Genomic DNA, 17989 nt, shown 5'->3' on the forward strand with positions numbered 1-17989 from the left:
ACCCTTCCCTTCCAGAATGCCCTGCAGCCACTCCGTGACATCCTTGACCCTAGCACCAGGGAGGCAACATACCATCCTGGAGTCACGTTTGCAGCCGCAGAAACGCCTATCTGTTCCCCTTGCAATTGAATCCCCTATCAATATAGCCCTGCCACTTTTTTTTTCTCCCCTCCTGTGCAGCAGAGCCACCCATGGTGCCACGAACTTGGCTCTTGCTGCTTTCCCCTGATAAGCCATCTCCCCCAACAGTATCCAAAGCGGTATATCTGTTTGAGAGGGAGATGGCCCCAGGGGACTCCTGCTCTACCTGCCCAGTCCTTTTACTCTGCCTGGCGGTCACCTATTTGCTTTCTGTCTGCGTAATCTTTACCTGCGATGTGACCACCTCATTGAATGTGCTATCCACGATAATCTCAGCATCGCGGATGCTCCACAGTGAATCTACCCGAAATGCGGTTAGCCAGCAGCTGCAGCTGGACACACTTCCTGCACACATGGTCGCCAGGGACACCGGGAGTGTCCATGACTTCCCACATAGTGCAGGAGGAGCATATCACGGGTGCGAGCTCTGCTACCATGACTTGCCTTAGATTTACACTGCGTTCACCTCTCGGACTCTCTTCCCGCTCTCGGGACTCTCCTTTATGCTGCGCTCAGAAGCTCAGACTGTTGCTATTGTGGTTCTGGGTACCACCGTTGAAAGGGGCTTCCAGCTGTCACAGCAGTCCGGCAATCTGTTCTCCAGCTGATCACTAGGATTGCTGAGGTCACCCCCCCCACCGTGGCGCCATGGAAGAGTCCAGCATATGAATGCAAAAGACAAGGCTGAAGTGTTTGCAACCACCTTCAGCCTTGTCTTTTGCATTCATATGCTGGACTCTGCCATCATTGAGGATGGGGATATTCACAGAGCCTCCTCCTCCATTAGTTGTTTAATTGTCCACCATTCATGACTGGATGTGGCAGGACTGCAGAGCTTTGATCTGATCCATTGGTTGTGGAATCACTTAGCTCTGTCTATAGCATGTTGCTTCCGCTGTTTAGCATGCATGTAGTCCTATGTTGTAGCATCACCAGGTTGGCACCTCATTTTTCTGGTCCTGCTCCTGGCCTGCTCTTCTGCACTCCTCGTTGAACCAGGGTTCACCCCCTGGCTTGTTGGTAATGGCAGCGTGTGGAATATGCCAGGCCATGAGGTTACAGATTGTGCTGGAATAAAATTCTGCTGCTGCTGTTGATGGCCCACAGCGCCTCATGGATGCCGTTTTGAGCTGCTAGATCTGTTCTGAATCTATCCCATTTAGCACGGTGGTAGTGCCACGTAACACTGGTGTCCTCAGTGTGAAGACGGGACTTCGTCTCCAAAAGGACTGTGCGGTGGTCACTCCTACCAATACTGTCATGGACAGATGCATCTGCGAAAAGTAGATGGGTGAGGAGGAGGTCACGTAGGTTTTTCTCTCTTATTGGTTCGCTCACCACCTGCCGCAAGCCCAGTCTGGCAGCTATGTCCCTCAGGTCTTGGCCAGCTTGGTCAGTAGTAGTGCTACCGAGCCACTCTTGGTGATGGACATTGAAGTCCCCCACCCAGAGTACATTCTGTGCCCTTGCTACCTTCAGTGCTTCCTCCAAGTGTTTGCAACCACCTTCAGCCAGAAGTGCCGAGTGGATGATACATCTCAGCCTCCTCCCGATATCCCCATCATTACAGAGGCCAGCTTTCAGCCAATTTGATTCACTCCACGTGACATCAAGAAACGGCTGAGTGCACTGGATACAACAAAGGCTATGGGCCCGACAACATCCCGGCTGTAGTGCTGAACACTTGTGCTCCAGAACTAGCCGCGCCTCTAGCCAAACTGTTCCAGTACAACTCCAACACTGGCATCTACCTGACAATGTGGAAAATTGCCCAGGTGTGTCCTGTCCATAAAAAGCAGGACAAATCCAATCCGGCCAGTTACCGCCCCATCAGTCTACTCTCAATCATCAGCAAAGTGGTGGAAGGTGTCGTCGACAGTGCTATCAAGCGGCACTTACTCACCAATAACCTGCTCACCGATGCTCAGTTTGGGTTCCACCAGGACCACTCGGCACCAGCCCGCTTGATTGGTACCCCATCCACCACCTAAACATTCACTCCCTTCACTACCGGTGCACTGTAGCTGCAGTGTGTACCATCTACAGGATGCACTGCAGCAACTCGCCAAGGCTTCTTCAACAGCACCTCCCAAACCCGCGACCTCTACCGCCGAGAAGGACAAGGGCAGCAGGCACATGGGAACAACATCACCTGCACGTTCCCCTCCAAGTCACACACCATCCTGACTTGGAAATGTATCACCGTTCCTTCATCGTCGCTTGGTCAAAATCCTGGAACTCCCTACGTAACAGCACTGTGGGAGAGTCTTCAGCACACGGACTGCAGCAGTTCAAGAAGGCGGCTCACCATCACCTTCTCAAGGGCAATTAGGAGTGAGCAATAAATACTGGCCTTGTCAGCGATGCCCACATCCCATGAACGAATAAACAAAAAAGTAAAGGAACACGAGCGACAGACACTAAGTGAATGCACAGGGGTGAATAGTCTCATTTTGTATGTATTATTTCATGAGTTAATTTATAAATGCGGATTTGAATTTGCATTTGGTGATGGTTTTTACTTCTGTGGTGAGTGCGGGAGGAACCAACATGTAAATAAACGACTTGATGGTCATGTGGGAGAGGAAAGGTAAGGAGTGTGGGACTGTTGGTGAATGGGGAGGTGTCGTTGAGGTTATGCTCATTAATAGCCTCCCTTCCTCTTCCTCCACTTCCTCACAATGACCAAGTTGTGCAGTATGCAACCATAAATCTCGATTCCCGCTCAACTGAGTACTGCTGGGCTTCTCCAGAAAGAGGAAGCATTACTTGAGGAAGCTGTTCCTTGTGGCAGCATAGCTTTCATTATGAGCTTGTGTGCATGGGTTCCTGACCAGAATCATGAGCCATTTCATGAGGGGATAACCTTTGTCACCCAGTAGCCAGTCTCTGACTTGCTTTGATGGTTCAACTATAGGTGGAACAAAGGACTGCCGCAGAATGAATGAATCATGATTGCTGCTCGGGTAGCGGGCATTGACCTGTGCTGCCTGTAGACACACATCAGCTGCACATTGAGGGAGCGGAATCCACTTCTGTTCATGAATATGTCCGAGTTCAGGTATGGAGCACGCAAGGCAATGTGCGTGCAGTCAATAGCACCCTGTGCCATGGGGAAGCCTGCAATGCGAGCAAACCCTCGTGCTCACTCCTCCTGTTTGTCTCCAGCAAGAGGGATTGAGATGAATGTGTTTCTCGTTGTATAGAGTCTCAGTGACCTCCCTTATACCGCAGTACATTGCAAAGATGTTGCTTATACCTCCAGCATCAGCCTGAAAGGAGCCAGAGGCATAACAATTAAGAGCCACAGTCACCTTGGCAGACACAGGCAATGCTGTCCTTGCCCTACAGTTGAGGCTACAGCAGATGACAGATGTCAGTCATGACCTCTCTATTGAACCGTAGATGTCTGATGCACTGGTCATCGCTGAAGTTGAGGTAAGAGAATTGCTCCCTGAAGGCCCTCTGTGGATATGGCCTCCTGCTGAGTGCCCTGCTCCACCTCCTTTTCCCCCCATCTTCTAGTAGTTTGTCCTGCTCTGCGTGGCCTCTCTTCATTCTCCCAATCATGTTCAATTCCCAGAGGCAGCCCTATCAGGCCATGCATGTCTAAAATTTTTTTCAGCACAATATCTTAAATGTCACCAAAAATGATGCAAGACCAGCCAGACCACTCCCTGTAGAGTACTTACTTAAACTTTAGCCAAGCATGGGAAACCTCCAAAAACACATACAATTGCACCAGCAGCCAGAAGAAATAATCCAGCAACTAACTGTTAGTGCAATTTAATGGATCATGAAGTACTGTTGTGACGTCCTTCATGCTGTTTAGCATCGTAATCAACTGTCAGAGGTTAAAACAGGGCATTGGGTGGAGGGCGGATTTCCAAAATAGCAGCTGTTCCTTCAAATCAGCATTGCACACTGAGCTGCATCATACTCTCCCTACTCTGCATGTTGCCGGCGGTCATTAGGTATGCGCACAAACCCCTTTACCAAGATGGCGTCCTGCACACTTCCCGTCGGAAGTGTGCGCCGCATCTCGGACCCCATTTTCGAGGCTTAATTGTCCATGTAGTGCCTAAAAAACGGGCGCTACGCGGCCCATTTTAACCCCCATATTGTTTTTAATGATAAACGGGAGAGATATTTTAATTACAAACTAATTGATCTGGTGTAATGTTGCTCTCAGATAACCAGGACCAGGAGGAGCAGGAATTTAGAGGGAATAAACCTCCAGTTGGAGACCATCAATCAGGAAGCAATAGTGGAGAGTCTGCTGGAGGATACAGTGATGTAAAACGTGCACCTCAAGAGGTCCACATACATGAGCACCAATCATCACCACCCCATTTAAAGCAGGCATCAGTGTAGGTATAGTTTTTTGGTTAGCCAAGTACCTGACACAGAAACCCACCACCAACAATGACTTGCATTTTTATAGCGCCTTTAAAGTAGAAAATGTCCCAAGGCATTTCACTGGAATGTTACCATTCAAAACTTAACACTGAGTCACCTAACGAAATATTAGGACAGGAAGCTTGGTCAAAGAAGTAGGTTTGAAGGAGTGTCTTGAAAGAAGAAAGAGAGGCCGAGAGATTAGGGAGAAAATTCCAGAGCTTAGGGCCTAGGCAGCTGAAGGCATAGCCACCAATGATGGAGCGATTAAAATCGGGGATGCGCAGGAAGCCAGAATCGGAGGAGCGCAGAGATCTCGGAGGGTTGTAGGGCTGTTTGTAGGTTAGAGAGAAAGGGAGAGGCGAGGCTATGCAGGGATCTGAAAACAAGGATAAGAGTTTTAAAATCGAGGCATTGCCGGACTGGGAGCCAATGTGGGTCAACAAACGCAGCGGTGATGGGTGATCGGGACTTGGTGCGAGTAAGGATACGGGCAGCAGAGTTTTGGATGAGCTCAAGTTTAGGAAGGGTGGAAGATGGAAGGCCGGCCAGGAGAGCATTGGAATAGTCAGGTCTAGAGCTAACAAAGGCACGGATGAGGGTTTCAGCAACAGATGAGCTGAGGCAGGGGCAGAGATGGGCGATGTTACGGAGGTGGAAGTAGGCAGTCTTGGTGGTGGAGTGGATATGGCGTCGGAAGCTCATCTCAGGGTCAAATAGGACGCCAAGGTTGTGAACGGTCTGGTTCAGTCTCAGACAGTGGTCAGGGAGCGGGATGGAGTCAGTGGCTCGGGAACGGAGTTTGTGGTGGGGACCAAAGACAATGGCTTCGGTCTTCCCAATATTTAGTTGGAGGAAATTTCTGCTCATCCAGTACTGGATGTCAGACAAGCAACGTGACAAATCAGTGGATGGGTCAAGAGAGGTGGTGGTGAGGTAGAGCTGGGTATTGTCAGCGTACGTTTGGAACCTGACGTCGTGTTTTCAGATGATATCCCCAAGGGGCAGCATGTAGATGAGGAATAGGAGAGCCAAGGATAGATCCTTGAGGGATTTCTGAGGTAACAGTGTGGGAGTGGGAAGAGAAGCCATTGCAGGTGATTCTCTGGCTATGACTGGATGAGAATGGAACCAGGCGAGGGCAGTCCCACCCACAGAGGAGAGGCATTGGAGGAGGATGGTGTGGTCAACCATGTCAAAGGCTGCAGGCAGGTCAAGAAGGATGAGGAGGGATAGTTTACAATGGTCACAGTCATGTAGGATGTAATTTGTGACTTTGATAAGGGCCTTTTCAGAGCTGTAGCATAGGCTGAAACCTGACTGGAGGGATTCAAACCACCAAACTGAAGAGTCTCCAAACCAAGCTGTTGAGAAACCCACACAGGTATAGTTTCTGTTTTCCTGATATGAAGTACACAAGCTCTGAACCATTGGTGTGCATTCCATTTACCAAAGTTGAGGAGCTTAGCAGCTGAAAACTGGGCATCCATGAGGCACTGTGGGCCATCAGCAGCTGCAGAATTGTATTCCAGCACAATCTGTAACCTCATGGCCTGGCATATTCCTCACTCTACCATTACCAACAAGCCAGGGGATCAACCCTGGTTCAATGAGGAGTGTAGAAGAGCATGCCAGGAGCAGCACCAGGCGTACCTAAAAATGAGGTGCCAACCTGGTGAAGCTACAACACAGGACTACATGCATGCTAAACAGCAGAAGCAACATGCTATAGACAGAGCTAAGCGATTCCACAACCAACGGATCAGATCAAAGCTCTGCAGTCCTGCCACATCCAGTCGTGAATGGTGGTGGACAATTAAACAACTAACGGGAGGAGGAGGCTCTGCAAACATCCCCATCCTCAATGATGGCAGAGTCCAGCACGCGAGTGCAAAAGACAAGGCTGAAGCGTTTGCAACCATCTTCAGCCAGAAGTGCCGAGTGGATGATCCATCTCGGCCTCCTCCCGATATCCCCACCATCACAGAAGCCAGTCTCCAGCCAATTCGATTCACTCTACGTGATATCAAGAAACGGCTGAGTGCACTGGATACAGCAAAGGCTATGGGCCCCGACAACATCCCAGTGATAGTGCTGAAGACTTGTGCTCCAGAACTAGCTGCGCCTCTAGCCAAGCTGTTCCAGTACAGCTACAACACTGGCATCTACCCGACAATGTGGACAATTGCCGAGGTATGTCCTGTCCACAAAAAGCAGGACAAATCCAATTACCGCCCCATCAGTCTACTCTCAATCATCAGCAAAGTGATGGAAGGTGTCGTTGACAGTGCTATCAAGCGGCACTTACTCACCAATAACCTGCTCACCGATGCTCAGTTTGGGTTCTGCCAGGACCACTCGGCTCCAGACCTCATTACAGCCTTGGTCCAAACATGGACAAAAGAGCTGAATTCCAGAGGTGAGGTGAGAGTGACTGCCCTTGACATCAAGGCAGCATTTGACCGAGTGTGGCACCAAGGAGCCCGAGCAAAATTGAAGTCAATGGGAATCAGGGGGAAAACTCTCCAGTGGCTGGAGTCATACCTAGCGCAAGGAAGATGGTAGTGGTTGTTGGAGGCCAATCATCTCAGCCCCAGGGCATTGCTGCAGGAGTTCCTCAGGGCAGTGTCCTAGGCCCAACCATCTTCAGCTGCTTCATCAATGACCTTCCCTCCATCATAAGGTCAGAAATGGGGATGTTCGCTGATGACTGCACAGTGTTCAGTTCCATTCGCAACCCCTTAAATAATGAAGCAGTCCGAGCCCGCATGCAGCAAGACCTGGACAACATCCAGGCTTGGGCTCAGAAGTGGCAAGTAACATTCGCGCCAGATAAGTGCCAGGCAATGACCATCTCCAACAAGAGAGAGTCTAACCACCTCCCCTTGACATTCAACGGCATTACCATCGCCGAATCCCCCACCATCAACATCCTGGGGGTCACCATTGACCAGAAACTTAACTGGACCAGCCATATAATTACTGTGGCTACGAGAGCAGGTCACAGGCTGGGTATTCTGCGGCGAGTGACTCACCTCCTGACTCCCCAAATCCTTTCCACCATCTACAAGGCACAAGTCAGGAGTGTGATGGAATACTCTCCACTTGCTTGGATGAATGCAGCTCCAACAACACTCAAGAAGCTCGACACCATCCAAGATAAAGCAGCCCGCTTGATTGGCACCCCATCCACCACCCTGAACATTCACTCCCTTCACCACCGGCGCACAGTGGCTGCAGTGTGTACCATCCACAGGATGCACTGCAGCAACTCGCCAAGGCTTCTTCGACAGCACCGCCCAAACCCGCGACCTCTACCACCTAGAAGGACGAGCAGCAGGCACATGGGAACAACACCACCAGCAAGACCCTCCAAGTCACACACCATCCTGACTTGGAAATATATTGCCGATCCTTCATTGTCGCTGGGTCAAAATCCTGGAACTCCCTTCCTAACAGCACTGTGGGAGAACCGTCACCACACGGACTGCAGCGGTTCAAGAAGGCGGCTCACCACCACCTTCTCAAGGGCAATTAGGGATGGGCAATAAATGCCAGCCTTGCCAGCGATGCCCACATCCCATGAACGAATTAAAAAAACGATGGAGGTTGCAACAGCCAAGGCACTAGAACTCTCAATCATGTGAAGGGATACTAGTGGACTCTAATAAACTGAAGCCAGCTTCCTGCTGCTTCTTTAACTGGAACTAACCTATCTTGGGCTTGTTGTTGGAGCAGCAGTATATTTCTGGAATTATTTTCCTTCATACATGCTACACTGTAAAGGTACTCGCCAGCATGTTGTATAGCAACAATTGTATGCATCGCAATCTGCCATTGAGCAAGTGGCAACACTAGTGGTGAGCTCAATTATGCAGGCCATAGTGCAGTAGGACCAAATCCTATGAATGCTCCCACTGTCACTAAAGAGGGTTTGGGGTCCTAATGGTAAAATGCGGTCATATTAGGCTTAAACTTAGTGAACCATGAGGAAGGAATTTCAAAACGTACTAGGTGACCATTACTCTATGCTCACACAGAAGGATCCTGTGACAGGAATGGTGAAAAGCAATGATGACCTTCACTGCAATCAGTACCACATGGTAAATGGGTTAATATATATGCAGGTTTTTATGGATCAGTTAGTACACTCAGAGGGTTGTGAATCTTTGAAATTCTCTGCCCCAAAAGGCTGTGGAAGCTCAGTCGTTGAGTATATTCAAGATTGAGATTTTTGGACACTAAGGGAATCAAGGGATACGGGGATAGGGCAGGAAAGTGGAGTTGAGGTTGAAGATCAGCCATGATCTTGTTGAATGGTGGAGCAGGCTCGAGGGGCCTTATGGCCTACTCTCACTCCTGTTTCTTATGTTCTTATACACCTCAGTCATGTGTTCCTTTATGAGTCTGCACCTCCTCATGCACTACTTTTCCGTTCATATTCCATTTCCAAATATATTCCTGGCCAATATTTATCCCTCAGACAGATAAAAGCAGATTATCTGGTCATTATCACATTGCTGTTTGTGGGACCTTGCTGGGCACAAATTGGCAGCTGCATTTCCTACATTACAACAGTCACTACATTGCAAAAGCATTTCCTTGGCTGTAAAATGCATTGGGACGTCCTGAGGTCATGAAAGGTGTGATATAAATGCAAGTCTTTCTTCACTCATGCTCAGGTAGCTGATGCTTGCAGGAGACCCCCTACCGAGGATTATATCTTCTGTCAGGATAATTGTTTCTTTTCCTTTTAGGATCAGCCAGCGTTCAATAAGAAAAGAAAAAGGAGCATAGGGTACAGAAGTATAGAATGAAATTCTCAGATTCGTTGACTGTTAACGCCTTCCAACTTGCATCAGGTGATATACGTTACTGGTGGAAACCTATCCTTATGTTTACAAGAAATGATATTACTGAGTAATTCGTACATGTAGAGGTAACATTGATCTGCTAATGCGTGCAAGCTCCCTGTCCATAGGAACATACCCACTTACCTAAGCCTGACGAACCTAGGAGCTGATTGGAAGACCATGGGTCAGAGACCCCCAAGTGTTTATGGTATTACTGATGGAGTTGAAACTGCTCAAATCACGTAGCCTACCAGCACAGGGAGAATTTCAGCCTCCACTAACAAGTGAACCCTTCTAACTCTCATCAAGGCCCCCTTGGCTTAGTTGACAGATTACAGAGTCGGCCACAGAGGATCGAGCCAATTCTAATCTCCCATCTCCCGGTATTTTGTCTTGAAACAAACTCAACCCTGGTTACCCACCTTTCCCTTCACCCTCACTAGTCATGAGTTGATCATATGTTTTATTGTTCTTAGACTGGCAACAAAAAATTGATGTGTGCTATTTATGTTTGTGTTTTCCAGTCTTCCATTTGTTTCTAGTGTGTGAAGCATTGCTTGCCAGTCCTGATACCATCACTAACGCCACTGCAGGTGAATGTGTCCTGTTCCCTACAGAGCACCAAGGCAAAGATCAGTATGAAGTAACATTTAGATTGAGATTTCCACTAGCCTTTAAGATTTTAGCATGGAAATCCAATATTCCAGAGAAGCTCCACATTGTCCACCCACTGTATGAACACAGAGTTGAAATCGACAGAGGTTCGATGGTGTTGTGCAATGTACAGGTTAATGACACTGGGGAATATAAAATGGAAATTGACTACTATGGGACAGAACTGAAAAACCGTGTTGAAAGTACTTTCAGGGTCCAAGTATTTGGTAAGTGTTCAGTTCTGAAACTTCTGCTAACTTCACCCTATTATGAACTCACTTTTCTCCTTGAATCCTGAAAGGGATCATGATATAAATTGTGTTTTATTACTTTTAAACAGTTTCTGTATTAAGTAAAGAACTGGATCAAAAAATTGTATATACTGGTGCAGTATATACAATTTTGCATCAATTTATCATTTGCAATGTACTTAAAAGAACTAGTTTCATCATTAATGCCCCAATGAATCCACTAATCCAAGTAGGCTCCTGCACAGACCGGTTTTGTAAGTTTTCAGCTCAGTCGTGCAAAACCAGCAAATGTTGACAGTCACCAAACAAGTCACTCAAACAAGCCTAAATAAGGGTCCCTGACACGTGAAAACAAAGAGTGATTATTTTTCCACCAGCAGCTTGCTCACATTTACGATTAGTTGATAGTTTCCCTGAGCAGAATGAGTTGCAACTGAGCCAAAACCTGTAATCATAAATAATCAACCCACACAACCCTCAGCCACATACCATTGGGTTTACCAAGTGAGCATGCTGAAAGCAGTACCACTTCCTTTTGGACAAGGTATGAGGGTGACATTCTGGACCTTATTGGCTGAGAGTAAAAGCAAGATCCTCATGGAGAGGATTACATTAACATTACAGCTATCCCCTAATCAAACATAGAATAGGTAACTGTTTTCAGTCACTGTTTTTGGACAAACTGGGTTATATGAAAAAAAAGACTTGCATTTATATAGTGCCTTTCACATCGTCACCAAAGTGCCTTACAATCAATTAAGTACGCTATTTAAAAAGTGTAGTCACTACTGTAATGTAGGAAATGTGACAGCCAATTTAAGCACAGCAAGGTCCCACAAACAGCAACGTGATAATGACCATATAATCTGTTTTGGTGATATTGGTTGAGGGATAAATATTGCCCAGGACACCAGGGAGAACTCCCCTGCTCTTCTGCGAAATAGTGCCACGCGATCTTTTACATCCACTTAAGAGGGCAGACAGGGCTTCGGTTTAACGTCTCATCTGAAAGACGGCACCTCCGACAGTGCAGCTCTCCCTCAGTACTGCACTGGAGTGTCGGCCTGGATTATGTGTTCAAGTCTTTGCAGTGGGACTTGAACCCACAACCTTCTGACTCAGGTGAGGGTGCTACTAACTGAGCCACAGCTGACATTTTATGCATAACAGTTTATACATAAACTGAAGTCTTAACTTTCGGAAGCTTCTTGAAATCAACTGTTGAACTTTATACCATCTGCATTCTCACTAGCTGATTTACTGCCATTACTGATACTTGTATTTTATAGAATATACCATTAGCACCTGGCTAATTAGGAAATCGGAAAACTACTTTGGATTGTTTTTGTCATTCTCTGCAGCAGAAGAATTCCTTGGGCCAGAACATTATTATAAATATTAGTTATCGTACAGTATCAGTGTTCGCTTGTTTGAGGAAAATGGTACAAATGAAGAGACAGGACTGTGTGTCAGAGAATACATCAGACACGATTAAAGTTGCATCCGGTATATATAACCACATTGCACGAGAAAGCACTTAACTACAAATTTGTGTTCTATGAATATTTGCCATCTCACTCCCAAAAATGCTGTTTGGACAGTACCCAAGTTGATATTTTACAATGTCATGTCTTACCATTTGTGTCCTCCCTCACTCATGAGAACAATATAATCGCGGGGGTTCTCCCAACTGGCTGCCAAAGGTTTAGCAGAAGTTCGGTGGCACCCCCTGTTTACACGGGTAAACGGAGTTTCTTCCAAACTTCCGCCAATATTAATATTATGGCAGCGAAGTGGGAGAAGCCCCAAGAAAATTCCCACCGCACGTGACAATCTTAGCATTGCGCTACCAAGAAATCCACTGTCTCCTACATAAACTGGATGCATTTGTGAAGTACAAAAAGAATGCATTAGTTAATATCCAGGACCTCGATTATATTGGAACATTTAATCAGTTACTAATAAAAAACCAAAAAGAAAAGATTTGCATTTATTTAGTGGTTTATCACGTCGCTCAAATGTCTCACAAGGCAACACATAAATTTACTCTAAAGTGCAATGACTATGTTATGTAGGTTAATTTTCATCTGTGTATTTCAGAACCAGTTTCTCAACCTGTGACAGTGATTCTTGGTAACTGTATGAATGCAGCAAATATTACTTTGAGCTGCTCGGTCTCCAAAGGAACAAATGCCATGATTCACTGGGAAAAGGTGTCCTTGTCTGGAGTTATCAAGGAGACATATCATGGGATAGTGTTTGTGATAGACTGTGTTACTGACGAGGAGCAACATGTGTACAGGTGCATAGCAGAAAACCCAGTCAGCAATGCAACCAGCAACCAAGTGACTGCCGACATACATAACGGGACCAATCCCAACGGTGAGAAATTGGAAAATGTTCTGCATTGTAAAAGCAACTCTTTACTTATAGTTTTCCTTCTTGTTAGTGCTTCACAGGAATTCACCTGGGAATGTGGAATGATGTTGTTCTGACCCACACATTCCACTATATCCATGGCTAATACAACTGCAAAATCTGTCAACTTCTGTAGGTAGGGGGTACAGGGAATGTTCCTCTTACCGAGAGATGGAGTGTTCCAACTGCTGTGGGATAATGGAGGAAAATCCAGCCCGTTATAGCCTGATTCACACATTCTCCAAATCTCATTGATTAATTAATCTGTAAAATTTGTTCTAATTGTTTGTGAGTACATTTGCACAGATGACCATGTACTATGTGTCCATATGCTGCTCCATTCAGCAGCAGGCAGAGGATAAAGGAGATCATATATCCATTCAGAACTGACATTTAAACTCATCCCTCTTCATTGGGTGTCAAGTAGTTTATTTTTAGAGCTGCCAGTCTGTCCTGTAACCACAATTTCAAAATTACATATGCATTTTGAGCCAGAAATTTAAAACGTTCAAAAATAATGCAAATGGTAAACAGTGGGTTTGGGAACAAACTAAAGTTGTTCAGATCTGGAGCAATGTTCAGTCAGTACAGGGGTAGTGTAATGCTTTTCATGCACATCATTTTATCAATACTATCAAACTTAAGGTAGCTGTAATTCAACTTAGCCCCTCCCCATTTACTGAGCACTATTTACACATCTACATTGAACATCAACTACCAAGAAGCTGTTAAAGCTACACCAATCCAGTTCCGTAAGCAGATAGGATTACTGCTTTGCTCTGTGTTTTCCCTTATATTGAGTTTTATACTGCTGCATATTTGTTACTTTAATTTGGAAATACGGAATATTTTAAACGACAGCAGATTCATGCTGGTGCTATTTCAACAGAAGTCTTAACTGATGAAATCCATATTCCAAAAAATGTCATTGTTGACTTTGTCCAACAATCTTTCTACAAACTATTTTGTTTAATCCCAATTCAGCCTGCAAACAGATGGCCCATGAATCTTTTGAATTTTACAAGCATGAACTGCATCCAACTTCAAAATCTTTTGTCTGAGTATTTAATTTTAAGTCAGGTCAGTTTGACAGGTCTACGAATGGAACATTGACAGACCTGTGTAGGATGTGTTGCAGTGTCTAGAGATAGAGGATTCAAACATCTTCTCCCTTTTCCATAGTTGAGCTGTGGATTTATAAAGGTTTCAGTGTGATGCCCTGTTTCCATCACTGAACTTTAGCTGTGAATCCTCTTCTTGTGACTTGGGGTAGCTTCTGCGTATTGTAGCCAGTTTTCCTTTTCATGCCATCCAAATTTGGATTTTTTAAAAACCAATATTCAGACTTTCCTCACAATTTTATTTCTCCTTTCATTAAGAGGCAATGGAGCATCAGCACATTAAAAATCAGCTGATTTTATTAGCTAGGTTCTCAGTAACAAATATCCAGGCACTTGGAGCAAAACATTTTGCTTTTGCCGCCTGCAACTAATCCTTCACATCATGCACAAGGACAGTACATCGTCATGTGCATAAATACTCTCAAACAATTAGCACAGGTCTTTACACATTAACTTATCAATGAGGTTTGGAGAATTTGTGAATCGGGCAATACAGGCTGGATTTTCCACCACTATTCCACCCAAAATCGGGTGGGATATCTCCAGAAACAGCAGAGGAATAAAAGAAAACAGTTAGTAAGGCCTACCTCAGCCTCCCTGCCTCAACTTTAATTTCCCTCCTCGCCACTGACCATCACTTCCCCATCCACCGCATACAGGAACCAACTATCCCACGTTCCTCCCATCTGGCCCTCTTGCCACTGCCCTCTGGTATTGCCAAGAGAAGCATGGCAATAGTCCCTGGGGTAGTGACAAGAAGGCTCTTTAGTCCTTGGATAGAGGAAGAAGGCCTAGCAGTGGCCTTCTCTCCCACTAGTTCATCCTGATCCTTAGCCGAGACCTTCACTAAAAAATAAATGGAATACTTACCTTTGGAGCTGTTCCCCCTTTTAACTGTTGCCCGCATCTTCTGGTGTTACAGGGGTGGTTTTGCAGCAGTACCAGCAGAACTTTCCCTTGCTTGCTGGTGGGCATCCCACCCTGCATTCATAATGACCTCCAACACAGGAAAGCGGCTCAGGGTCGGGGTGGCAGGGGATTTCCTGCCCTGACCCGCCTGAGATGGGAATCCAGGTCTTTATTTCAAGGCAATACAAGTAATTTTAGAAAAATTTTGCAAAACTTCCAGAATGCAAATATGTATTGTGAACATTTTGCAGAATACAGCTTAACATTTGTAAATCAATCTTTTTTGTGTTGAAGTCAATTTACACTTGATTCTTGCAGTTTCTCTTTCATCTATACCATCCAACTGCCATTAATCTTATTATTCAGTGACATGGTATTATATTTTGAAGATCAGAAAGTTAATTTCATTTACCTTGAAACCTATCGAACATCCCTTAATGTGGAAGTTGTGTTAGAGAACTGGAGGGTTGCCAAAGTAATACCTCTGTTCAAAAAGGAAGCAAAGGATAAACCAGGTAACAATCGACCAGTCAGCTTAACACTGGCAGTGGGTAAGCCTCTAGAGACCGTAATACAAGATAAAATTAGTACTGGCTTAGAGAGACATGAATTAATTAAAGACAGCCAACAACCGTTATATATTTAAAATGGCAGGTGGGTGACAAGATTCCATTTTAAAATGCATTGAAAGCTCCCACGTCAACCTGGCCCGATGGATAATTCCACTGGGGAAAAAGTGTCCACGTTTACCTGCAATACCCTCTATACCTGTAGGTGGTGCAGTGATAGTACTTTTGAATGTTAAGCGTTGCTATCATTAGTAACTGTAAACAATTTTACAACACCAAGTTATAGTCCAGCAATTTTATTTTAAATTCACAAGCTTTCGGAGGCTTCCTCCTTCGTCAGATGAACGATGTGAAAATGAAATCCTCGAAATGAAATCGCATTTATAATTCACAGAACAATGCTTGGTGAGTACAGACAGTTTTTTCAACTGCCCGTTGCCAAGGCAATCAGTGTGCAGACAGACAGGTGTTACCTGCCAGGTCTCAGAATATACAAATCACCAAAAAAAAACAACAAACAAAAAAAAAGAGATAGAGAGGTAGAAACATAGAAAAGACAGCAACTGACCCGTTATATTAAAAACATTTCGAGGATTTCATTTTCACATCGTTCACCTGACGAAGGAGGAAGCCTCCGAAAGCTTGTGAATTTAAAATAAAATTGCTGGACTATAACTTGGTGTTGTAAAATTGTTTACAATTGTCAACCCCAGTCCATCACCGGCATCTCCACATCATCATTAGTAACACCATATGACCCTAAAGAGCAAAGCTGGAGACATGGGCCCGTGTTCAGAAATCAAAAAATCAATACAGTTGGCGTCTGTTGTTAAAAAAAAAATCAGAACCTCTTCAATATTAGAAATGTTGGGACCTCTTCATTTGTTGAAAAATCGGACGCTTTATTTATTGGAACATGGGGGCGCCCACCTCCCCACCACTGAACTACTTTTCCAGCCCCTCCCCCACTGAACAACTTTTCCAACTCTTTCCCCACCCCCGCCTCACAGATATTTTCCCACCCCATCGCTGAAGGATTTTTTCAACCACCACCGCTTCCCCCAACTATGGGAGATTCCCTAACCCCTAACCCTTCCCCCAACTGAACCCCTCACCTCCCCTTTCCTCCTCTCCCCCTCTTCTACCTTGATCCAATTATACCCCCTCTCTCTAACCCTGTTTGATCTGAAGACATCACTTGGTCTTGACTGCCCCACTGGGAGATCAACCAGTGTAAAAGGCAAGTCGTGTCTGACATATTCAATGTAATTCTTTTAGGAAATACCAGGACAAAGGAAATGCCGTGAATGTTGCGTATATGGATTTTCAAAAAGCATTTGATAAGGTGCCACGCAGGAAACTTGTTGATAAAATGAATGGTATTTAAAGATGGCAGCATGGATACTAAGTTAGTTAAAGGATACAAGATGGAGAGTAATGGTTAACATGTTTTTCGGACTGGAGGATCAGCGGGCTTGGGTACAGGGAGCACAATGTCAAAATTCGCAGACAACCCAAAGATAGGGAATATGGTTAGCTTTAAAAGCGGAAGACAAGTTGATAAAGCTGTAAAAAAAAAAGCATATGGGATCCTAGGTTTTATAATTAGGTGTATCGAATACAAAAGCAAAGAGATAATGCTAAACGTATACAAATCTTTGGTTAGGCTGGAGTTAGAAAAGTGTGTACAGTTTGTGCAACCTACTTTAGGAGAGATGTCAAGGGCATAGAGAGAGTACAGTAGAGATTCATTAAGATGATACTTGGGATGAGAGCTTTCAGTTATGAAGAGAGGCAAGAGAAACAGGCTGTTTTCTTTAGAAAAAAAGAAGGCTAGTAAGTTAAATCAGCAAATACTATTTCCACTCATCAATAAGGGCATAAACTTATCACCAAAAGAGTAATGGGAGAGGTTAGGACATTTTTTTTTAATGGAATGGGTTGTTAGGATATGGTCTGCCTCACTAAAAACAGTGGTAAAAGCAGAATCCATAATGGCTTTTAAAAGGGAAGTGGATAAATGTTGAGAAAAGAAACATTTAAAAGGATACAGGGAAAGGGCAAGGGAATGAACGTAGTGGATAGCTCTGTCAGAGAGCTGGCACAAGCATGATGGGCTGAATGGCCTCCTTTTGTTCTGTAAAATTCTATGAATCTATTTTAGGTAAAAGAAACTGTTTGATGGTCCTGGTCCCTGTGGTGCTGTTAATGGCAGTTCTGGCTTCAACCAGTGTGTACCTCTACAAAACTTTCCACAGTAAAAGCGGTAAGTGCTACAGTTCAAATTAGCATGAAACCACAGAAAAATGCAACAACACTGTCCAATGGTCTGTTACTTCAATGTGTGGTAGTACTTGTAGAGAAACTGGATGCTTTTATTGTAAGAAAATTTATCAATTAAAGGAGTGACGAGAACATTTGTGGGCCAATTAAAAGAAAATATGATACGGCTATCATATCAGGGGTGTTTTTCTTGTCATGAATGATCCGTTACTAAATTCCTAATTGCACAGAGCTTTAGGTCTGACAAGAAATTTTTTTAAAAACCTACATAGGCTTAAGTTTTAAACTTTATAGTTCTGGCTGAAATGACATGAGGGCATTTTTTTGGACATGGATCATGTCCCTCACAAACTGAATCTGTGCATTTTGCTTTCTGACAAGCATAATTAAGC

General features: G+C 44.9%; 1 protein-coding gene across 2 annotated transcripts in view; it reads left to right on the top strand.

Annotated features, from left to right (window-relative positions):
- Positions 1-17989, top strand: part of LOC137331101 (SLAM family member 5-like) — a 34948-nt gene that overhangs the window by 14874 nt on the left and 2085 nt on the right. The window contains exons 2-5 of one of the 2 annotated variants that reach the window (XM_067994704.1): positions 9297-9401; positions 9917-10273; positions 12398-12679; positions 17479-17580. In XM_067994704.1, coding sequence (XP_067850805.1) covers positions 9353-9401; positions 9917-10273; positions 12398-12679; positions 17479-17580 — 790 coding nt within the window. In that variant the 5' untranslated portion in view covers positions 9297-9352. The remainder of the gene's footprint in view (positions 1-9296; positions 9402-9916; positions 10274-12397; positions 12680-17478; positions 17581-17989) is intronic. The other variant, XM_067994703.1, reaches the window with a different exon arrangement.

The sequence above is a fragment of the Heptranchias perlo genome, chromosome 13, assembly GCF_035084215.1.
Source record: "Heptranchias perlo isolate sHepPer1 chromosome 13, sHepPer1.hap1, whole genome shotgun sequence".
Classification (NCBI taxonomy): Eukaryota; Metazoa; Chordata; class Chondrichthyes; order Hexanchiformes; family Hexanchidae; genus Heptranchias; species Heptranchias perlo.